Here is a 10,022-nt window from a genome sequence, read left to right as displayed (position 1 = left end):
ACTTTCTTTTAAGTCTCTTCCTCAGTTTCTTGATAGCTCTGAATTGCATGAACCTCTTGCTAGGAAAATGTTTACTCTTCTCCGAAAATGATGGCAAATCATAGAGGTGGACAGAGTTATCATTGGAAGAGCATAGCAAGATGGGCTTGGCTTCTGAATCATGCATCCCACATAGGGTAAGCAGGCCCTTCTCTTTATTGTGAGTGTATGCTACTTCCAAATTTCCCTTTTCTAAAGCAACCCACACCTTTATTGTTTTGTCTGATGAACATGATAATAGAAATTGGTCCCAGCACGGAACAGACATCACAACTTCAGTTGTTCTTCAAGTGTCTGTATATAGTGGAAAGTTTCAAGGTTCCAGACTCTTATAGTACAGTCCATTGACCCAGAATAGAGCCTATTAGCTCCAACTACTAATGAAACAACTCCAAGGGTATGACCTTTAAGTGATGCAGCTGGGTCAAAACAGTTGGTAGCTGTATTAAACTTCCATGCCAATATAGACCCATCATGCGTACTAGCAAAAAGCAAATCGTTGCCCACAACCATCGCATAAACTTCTCCTATAGGCCCACTAAGACTCAACTCAATGTTTGTTTCGGTGTTCCATGCCTTGACAAATTTGGACATTCCAACGAAGACCCAAGGAGATTCACGGATCATACAACCCACTTCACCACCCAGATTAATCACCCCCATACACTGCCCAAACTGGCAATCACAAATCATTACAGTCTCATTTTTACTGCCACTGTAAAGCTTATTGGACCCGGATGGCAATGCAATCCCACTCACAACCTTTTGATGCCCCTCAAGCTGCGTTGGCATCGAAAAAACAAATCGTGGTTGAGTTATAGTCTACCTTGCTTCATAGTAGAAACCTGCTTGTTAAGTGAATATGCCCATCTTCTGATATCTCGTTGTTAGTTTCTCAGGATCAATGCAAACACCAAACTGTTGATGGAAAGCTGCTGGTCTTGACTTCTTTCCAGAGATCCTAGTTGCCTTGATCATTTTCCTCTTTTCCTTCCCTTGGATACATACTTCACTATCAAACTTTCCAATAGACCCCCTGGAGTGCTTTTCCATCAAAACTTTCTGCCCTTCCCATTCATTTTCCCATCTCTGTCTCAAAGTTTTCAAACGGTAAAGGTTTCGACCCTTAATTAGCAGGGAATGAAGTGGAGGAAGTGGTTTCTCCCCCTTGCTCCAGAGTACTTCTATCGTGAAAGTATGTTGTTGCTTGGCCGCTCCATAACTTTCTTTCACAATGCAGCTCACAACAATCCTTGTGCCACAAGGAGGACCACAGACACTACGAAATGCTATGTTGAACATTTCAGAAACATTTTGTTCAAACATAACAATATAACCAGTGCATGCATCCCATTTACAATCCAATACAAAGCTAGAGACTGGATATTGCTTCTCCCCTCCACCATTAAAAATCTTTAGATACTTCTTAATGCGCTGAATGAATGTGCCTTTATTGTCAGTCAGTTTCAATCCATTCTTCCCCAGATAAACTTTACATTGGTCCACTTTTAGTTTCTCTAGCTGATCATTGATCAGTGAACTAACTAAAGCATTTACGACCAGAGCCGCGTGGTCTCGAGCCTGCTTCGAAGACTTTGAGTTAGCAACCTCTTCAATTTCACTCATTTCATTATCATCCCTTTTGAGTTTCTTTACATTCTTCCCGGTTTTGGTCACAACACTGCTAAAACAGCCACTTACATATATTTTCTCTGCAACTTTACAATGAGGCAGAGCCTCTGTTTTATACAAGAAGTTTACAAGGAATATTCTGTATAACAGAATTGGCAGGTGTGTGCACTGGGGCACGTACATTGTCAGTGCACAGAGGTACGTAAAAAGGTAGCACTACAACGGATGATTTGCTGCAGAGGTGAATATTCTGGGTGGTGCTCGTGAGTCCTCGTGGGTTTGCTCTGCTGTGGAAACGTCTTTGTTGCCTGTTGTGGAAACGTCTTTATTGCGTTGCTCTGTATTGTGTTTTGCATGAGCTGCATGCTGTACGTGAACAGACCCCCTCAAGTCAAGCGGCAGAGATCTTAAGTGTAGACTTGAACACAACAATAGAAACCTGGCAGCTGACAAAGGTTTGGTGAGAGCATCGGCTAGTTGGTCCTTGCCCGAGATAAAAGATACTATAAGGGACTTGTTGAGGACTCTATCCCGAACAAAATGGAAGTCTATCTCGACATGCTTGGTTCGGGCATGAAACACCGGATTGGATGACAAGTAGGTAGCCCCTAGATTATCACAATAAAGCACTGGTGCAGCGGTAAGATTTATTCCAAGGTCCCTACATAAGTGTTGTACCCAAATGATTTCTGCAGTGGCATTTGCTACTGCCTTGAACTCGGCTTCTGTCGATGAGCGTGCAACCGTAGGTTGCTTCTTAGATGACCATGATATAAGGTTCAAACCAGAGTAAATGAGATAGGCGCCTGTGGATCGTCTGTCATCGGGGCATCCTGCCCAATCGGCATCAGTGTATGCCGTAAGATTCATAGTGGATGACTTAGAGAATAGGAGACCAAGCTGAGGAGTGTGTCTGAGGTATCTCAAGATCCTTTTAACGGCTTGCCAGTGTGGTATTCTCGGTGCATGCATGTATTGACATACCTTACTCACTGCAAAGGCTAAGTCCGGGCGTGTGAACGAGAGATACTGCAGAGATCCTACTGTACTGCGATACAAAGATGGGTCTTCAAATAAATTGCCACTGTGAAGACTTAATCTTTCGGTTGTGGCCATTGGTGTTTTAACTGGTTTTGCCGAAGACATGTTTGTGCGTTGTAACAAATCTGCAATATACTTCTTCTGGGTGAGCATGAGACCTTCACTGGTATGAGTTGCTTCAATGCCAAGGAAAAAGTGTAAAGTGCCGAGATCAGTGATGGGAAATTCAGCTCGTAGGGAACAGACAAGTTCTTGAATGAGCATCATTTTGGACCCTGTAATGAGTAGATCATCTACATACACAAGCACATAAAGTGTGTTTTCTCCAGAAATTCTAGTGAAAAGCGATGTATCAGCAGTTGAAATTTGGAAACCAAGGTCAAGTAGTTTTTGACTAAGCCGAGAGTACCAAGCTCTTGGAGATTGTTTCAAGCCATAGATGGCTTTTTGGAGCTTGCAAACATGGTTTGGAAATTGAGGATGTGCAAAACCAGGGGGCTGAGCCATGAAAACAGTTTCCGAGAGTGGTCCGTGAAGAAAAGCATTTTGGACATCGTATTGATGCATGGGCCATCCATTTGTGACTGCAAGTGAGAGAACCAAACGAATGGTTGTTGTCTTGACCACGGGGCTGAAGGTTTCTTCATAGTCCACTCCCGATTGCTGCAAGAACCCCTTTGCCACAAGTCGAGCTTTTCGACGCTCAATTGTGCCATCTGCTAGATGTTTAGTTCGAAAAACCCACTTACAAGAAACAATGTTAGAAGCTTGAGATGCAGGAACAAGGGTCCATGTGGAGTTAGAAAGCAAGACATTAAATTCTTTGGTCATGGCAGACCTCCATTCTGAGTGCTTTTGCGCAGTAGAAAAGCACGATGGATTTTCCGGGACAGTAGTGACTATGTAAGCTTGTTTTTGGACTTGCGGTGGAGGCCAACTTATAGTTCCATCTGTAAAGAGACGTGGGCGAGCAGTGCCTGTTTGTGAGCGAGTAATAACTGATCGTGCATGCTGCAATGCAACTGGTGCATTTTGATTAGGAATAACAGAGGTAGAGGTGGGAGATGAGATGGGGATTGGACCTAAAATGGAAGAGGAAGAAATGGACTGATCCACGGGAGAGTTGAGAATAGAAAAATATGGTTGAGTAGGTTCGGATTGGGTATTGAGCTGAGGTAGATGAGCAAAGGGAAAGTGAGTTTCATTGTACCGGACATCTTTGGAAATGTAAATCCGTTGTGAGGATATGTGGTAGCAAATGGAACCTTGATGAGCTGGGCTTAAACCGAAGTAAACACATTGAACGGCCCTATAATCAAACTTGTGTTGATTGAAGGGTCGTGTGAGCGGCCAGCAGGCCGAACCAAAAACTCGTAGAAAATGAAGTTTGGGTTCAGTTTTGTGTAACTTACAGAAGGGAGATGTATTTGCAAGAGACGTTGATGGGAGAATGTTTATGAGTCTCACGGCATGCTGGAAAGCATAAGGCCAGAATTGTAAAGGCACAGATGCATGTGCAAGAAGGGCTAAGCCAGAGTCTACGATATGTCGATGCTTCCTTTCCACTATGCCATTTTGAGTGTGGGCATGTGGACAAGTTACTCGATGTTTAATACCAGAAGTGGCAAGGGTTTGAGTGAAGGATCTGAACTCACCACCCCAGTCCGTTTGCAATTGTTTAATTTTGGTGTTGTATTGTAATTCAACGTGAGCTTTAAATTTAATGAATGTGGGTAAAGCTTGAGATTTATTTTGTAATGGAAACAGCCATGTATATCGGGAAAAATCATCAACAAATGAGATATAAAACTTGAAACCTTCATTAGATATGTGAGGGGAAGGACCCCAAAGATCACTAAAAATAAGTTCAAATGGTTCTGAAGAACGATTTAAACGCATAGGAGCAGGTGTACGATGGTGTTTAGCCATTGCACAAGCATTACAGAAATGAGATAAAGACAGTGGATCAAAAGGGATGCCATGTTGACGAAGAGTTGATTGAACAAGCTTAATGGAGGGGTGACCAAGTCTTGAATGCCATAAAGCAATAGATGGAGAGTCGGCGGAAACTGTGCTGGTTAAGGCTTGAGGAGGCGAGTGTGAGAACGTGTATAGACCATTAGTGGTCTTCCCTTGAAGAAGAGTGGTCCCCGTGGCGCAATCCTTAACAAAAAAAGAGTCAGAGTGAAATTGAAAGTAAACATGATTATCGAGACAAAATTGTCTAACTGAGATCAGATTCTTTTTGAAGGAAGGAACACACAAAAGTTTGTTCAAGAGAAAGTTTGAAGATGGAGAAGAGAAAGTAGCAGAACCCGAATGAGAGATGGTGACTGGAGAGCCATCTCCAACATGAAGTTGTTCATCACCAATATGCTCAGCAGCATGAAGATTCAGATTACCCAGCTCACTTGTAACATGATTTGTTGCTGCCGTGTCAGGATACCAGACATTGTCTGTTTGATAGTTTGAAGAGCTGTAATGGGCGGAAGGTGGAGCAGCCGATGTGTAGGCTTGGTTGAATCGATAGAGACAGTTGAGTGCAATATGACCAAGTCTGTTACACACTTGGCAGATGGGGCGAGTGTCAGTGAGTGTAGAAGGTGGAGCAGATTGAGTGTTACCTGAGTAGCCATTTGAGGTGCGACCCCCTCGATTTCGGCCTCCACGACCTCTGTTAAAGTATTGACGACCACGACCACGACCACGTGCATATGAAGGAGCAGAAGAAGACCTGGCTGAGAAATTAGCAGAGGTTTCCTGAGGAGAGAAGAGAGAGATATTTGCAGCATGATGCTGCATACGTGCCTCATGAGCCAAGAGGTGACCAAACAATTCATCTGTGGAGATAGGATCTATTCTGGTGGTGACAGAGGACACGAGGGGATCATAATCTGGGCCAAGACCAGCAAGTAAGTAGGGAACAAATTCATTTGAAGGTAAGGGACGACCAGCGGCAGCCATGGTGTCAGCTAGGGTCTTTGCTTTTCGAAAGTAAATGGATATTGGGTCTGAGCCTTTTTTAAGAGATGCTAGTTGAAACTGAGTTTGAATTAAACGAGCTTGGGAGGCAGATGCATATGTTGACTCAAGTGAGAGCCATACATCTCGGGCACAGGTGCTGCCAACCACTTGAGCAATGATAGGCTCAGAGAGGGAGGAGATCAAAGCAGACATGACCTGTTGGTCATGTTGAACCCAGAGATCGTAAGCTTCATTAAGTGAACCATCGGCAAGTTTGGCTGGTGGTGCTGGATGAGTGCCATCAACAAACTTAAATAGCTTTTGACCTCGTAGATAGGGAACGATTTGAACTTTCCAAAGGAGGTAGTTTTCTGGGGTAAGTTTTACAGAGATGATATGAGCTAGACTTGTCAAGGAAGGAGACGTGGTTGATGAGTTAGAGCTAGATGAAGAAGATTTTGAGGATTTAGTCATGGTGGACGATTAGTCCGAAAAACGCTCTGATACCATGCTAAAACAGCCACTTACATATATTTTCTCTGCAACTTTACAATGAGGCAGAGCCTCTGTTTTATACAAGAAGTTTACAAGGAATATTCTGTATAACAGAATTGGTAGGTGTGTGCACTGGGGCACGTACATTGTCAGTGCACAGAGGTACGTAAAAAGGTAGCACTACAACGGATGATTTGCTGCAGAGGTGAATATTCTGGGTGGTGCTCGTGAGTCCTCGTGGGTTTGCTCTGCTGTGGAAACGTCTTTGTTGCCTGTTGTGGAAACGTCTTTATTGCGTTGCTCTGTATTGTGTTTTGCATGAGCTGCATGCTGTACGTGAACACCAACAATTTCATTCCCGGAATCAACAGGAACCCACGTGAACCCCCACTCATTTTTAACAGTAGGCAAGTCAGAGTGGCCAACCCTATAGTAAAGTATCTGTGTCGTGACATCCTTTTCACCATTTGTTCGTTTAGGATTTATTTTCCCTCCTCTATCAAATGGCTTAAACACCACTTTAAGTGGTAATATATCAAACAAATAATGAACAAAAAGTTTCTTACCGATAACAACGAGATCATCCATCTACAGCTTCACTGCTTCATGAGCTTTCTTGTTGACGATCACATCTTGTAAATCAAGTCCTTTCGAGAGAGGATCCATGCAATCTACAATCTGAGTTTTGTTCCCATCAATTTTTAATGCAAGGGTTCATAGGACCGAAAGTGGGTGGGGAATGCCTCGTGGCCATGGAGGGTGCCATACGAGACGTACACAAACACCATTGAATCTATAGCCCATTAGCCTCCTAACAACGATCCAGTGCTCTATCTCTGTGAGGTTAATCTCGGACGGGGTGTTGATGGGGAAAGGAGAAGAGACAAGGAGATGAAGGAATTCATCTTTGAGATGAGATGAAGGAGACCAAATTCGGAGAGGAAAATTTGGCTGTTTAGAAATTAATTTCGGATTTGGATTGCTAAGGACAGATGAAATTTGATACGAGAAAATGGAATTTCTAACGGAATTTTTAAGATCTGATGAGAGAGGTAACTCATTGGAATCATCCTTTGCTGCTGGTTCTTCATTTTGCTTCACACTAACCTGGTCCTGCAGATGAATCTTCTCTTCATCCTTCGCTCCCTTTTTGGCACTATCAGGAGTTACGGCCATATCTACACCATTTTTTTTTTACGATTCCATTTTCTTCCTGCACTATCAATGGTTGTGAATCGTCGATTAAAGTCGTAACTACATTAAGGGAAACGACGGAGAGTGACAGTGGGGAGTTCGGCGTGGGCTTACAGAGAGATATCGGTGGCTTGGGGTGGTGCTCGGTGCTCGACGGCACCGCTGTGCAAGAGGAGACAACGGGGTGGGGGATGGTGGCGTGCGTAGGCTTTCCCGAGATAGGTGGTGGCTGGTTCAAGTGGTGGGTATTACTCTGTTTCGGGTATAGTAAAACAAGGGCTTTTTCTTTTGGTTTACAGCGGTGGTGCACCGGTAGTGGAAGGGTTGTGCTGCGGAGGAGGAAGTACTCTGTTTCGGTTTGCTTGCTGGACGGGTGGTTGTTAGAAGACCTTCTGTGGCATTATTAGACGGATGAAGGTTATTGCTGTCACTGGGTTATCGTGTGGGTTGAAAACGTGGAGGAGAAGTGGCTGCGGAGGTGCAACTGGTGGCTGTGGACTCGAGTAACTAGGTGGTTTCCCGATTGGTTCTGGTGCCACTGGTTGTTGGTAGTGAGGATGAGGTGTTTCGCGGCGGACTGAATGATGGGAACCACTCAAATGTAGTGGCTAGTCTCGATGGTGTAGGCCTGAGGTTTTAGGCTGTGGGTTCAGTTTCTGTCGTCTTGGCACGTTTGTTTCCATCCGGGGTTGTTGTGCTGCGAGATGGGGGCGGCGTTGCTGTAAGTGTGTTATTTTATTTGTTGTATTATTTTAATTATTTATTTTTAATTATTTTGGTCTGTTTTAAATTGAGTTTTTATTTCTTTTATTATTGAGGTTATTTTTGTAGTGTTTTATTTGTAGTGAGTTTTATTTATTGTGGGCTTTTTAGTTACAAATTCTGTGTTTTAATTTTACTGGGCCGTGTGTGTGTTTTAATTGATCCAGCCCAGTTTGTGAGGCCAGAAACCCAGCAGCTAGTGACCAGCCCAAGCGAAACAGGGCCCAGCTCGAAGCCCCAGCCCTTTCCGTGCGCCAGTTGAAGCCCGGCCCGTGCGTTCTGAAGCTCAGCCCCTCCCCTTTATTCGAACGGCACCATTTGGTATTGTAACCCTTAGGGTTTCATGCGTTTCTCCCTTGCGCCGCACAACACCATTTCCTTCTCCTTCCTTCTTCTTCTTCTTCTTCTTCTTTCTTCCTCCTGCGCGCGACACGCTGCTGCTGCCGAAAGCGGATCCCAACCGTGAGCCACCTCCACCTTTCCTCTTCGTCTCGTGTCGTTCGGCATGCATCCCAAAGTGCTAGCTGTCCAGCTCCTACCGCACGCGGCCACCACCTCCTTCCACAAGCTCCTCGGTGGCATTGTGCATGGCTTTCGTGTGAACTACGCTTGCCGCCGCGCCACGCGTCCGCACGAGACCTTCTCCACTTCCACGCACGGCTTGAGCTACCATTTCCCTTCTTCGCCCGAGCGACACGGGTGCCATGCAAACCGCCTTTGGTCTATTTATAGGCCACGGCTTGCACAATTGTTGGGGACGAAAACCTCATCTTCCTTCTCTTGCTTAAAGCTTTTCGCATTTGTTGGTATTTGAGATTTTGTTGGGAATCCGAAAGCTTAAGGCTTTTGACCGTGCTTGGTGTTTGTTCTAAATTGTGAGAATTTGTTGGTTGCTGCCGTGTAACAAAAACCAAGTTTTTGGGCACTGTCTTGCCGTGTGCCGCTGTTGCGCCTCCGCCTTGTATAAACTGTCTATTTCGATTGATCTTTTAGATTTTCTCATCCATCGTGTGTATATAATTTTCCATCAAGTGATATTAATTGGCTTTATAACTGTTGTATTTATATTTTGTAAACTGTTATCTTTGTTGTAAATATTGATTATATTGGAATTATTGTAATTGGGCCTGGGTCGGATTGGAGGTTGGGATTATGCGTGTAGTTATGAAACTATATTTCGGCGTTTATTGAGAATTTGCAAATGAATTATTTAAATGTGTATTCTAATAAACTGATGAAAAGCATATTTATTATTTTATTAAATTGTGCAGTGATGTCACGTTGTGTGTTGGAAATTGTTACTATTGTGTGGGTGTGTGTGTTTCACGACCCCAAGCCGAGATGGGACATTATCTCGGTGGAGCTTATCTGGTCACTCGGGAGCGTAACAGACTGACGTGACATCCCCTGAGTTGTCGCAGGGCGACGACGGGAACGGACGAGACGGTAACACTCTCGTACCGATTCCGTGACCTTTGGCTGGCGAGGTTAGAGGATGCTTGGTCATGTACGCGCTGGGCGCGGAACTGTGCATCGCTCGTTACGAAGTCTCATGCACGGATGTTACCCGTGATGTGACGAAGAGAGCCAGGTTGTGCGAACGGTCCATAGGGGAGACCATGGCGCATGCTTAATAAAATAATGGTTATGATTGGACCAAAATGGGATTTTGGCGTGAGTGGTTTAAAAATGATATTTTGGGAAAAAGAACATGAGCTGTTGTTTTATGTGGATTATGTCCGTATGGGGACGTGTGATTTTATCTATTGGATGTTATTTTGGTTAATTACTTACTGAGATGTCATAATCTCATTGTGGTGTTTTACCCTATGGTTCCGTTTTATGGTGCTGTAGAGTCTGACGCAGAGCCCGAGTTTGAACCTGAGGGGCTGACT

At 44.2% G+C, this 10,022-nt stretch overlaps 1 protein-coding gene across 1 annotated transcript; it reads right to left on the bottom strand.

Annotated features, from left to right (window-relative positions):
- Positions 1-306: 306 nt before the first annotated feature.
- Positions 307-831, bottom strand: LOC109001940 (zinc finger CCCH domain-containing protein 48-like). The gene has a single exon (XM_035689235.1). It carries the CDS (start codon positions 829-831, stop codon positions 307-309), a length of 525 nt encoding a protein of 174 aa, XP_035545128.1.
- Between the last annotated feature and the right edge of the window lie 9,191 nt (positions 832-10,022).

This window comes from Juglans regia, chromosome 4 (assembly GCF_001411555.2).
Source record: "Juglans regia cultivar Chandler chromosome 4, Walnut 2.0, whole genome shotgun sequence".
Classification (NCBI taxonomy): domain Eukaryota; kingdom Viridiplantae; phylum Streptophyta; class Magnoliopsida; order Fagales; family Juglandaceae; genus Juglans; species Juglans regia.
Note: the sequence above shows the minus strand (reverse complement) of the source record. Positions and strands in the feature narration are given on the sequence as shown.

Excerpts from the sequence above, each read along its gene's own strand:
- LOC109001940 (XM_035689235.1), bottom strand. The coding sequence starts at position 831 with ATGCCAACGCAGCTTGAGGGGCATCAAAAGGTTGTGAGTGGGATTGCA.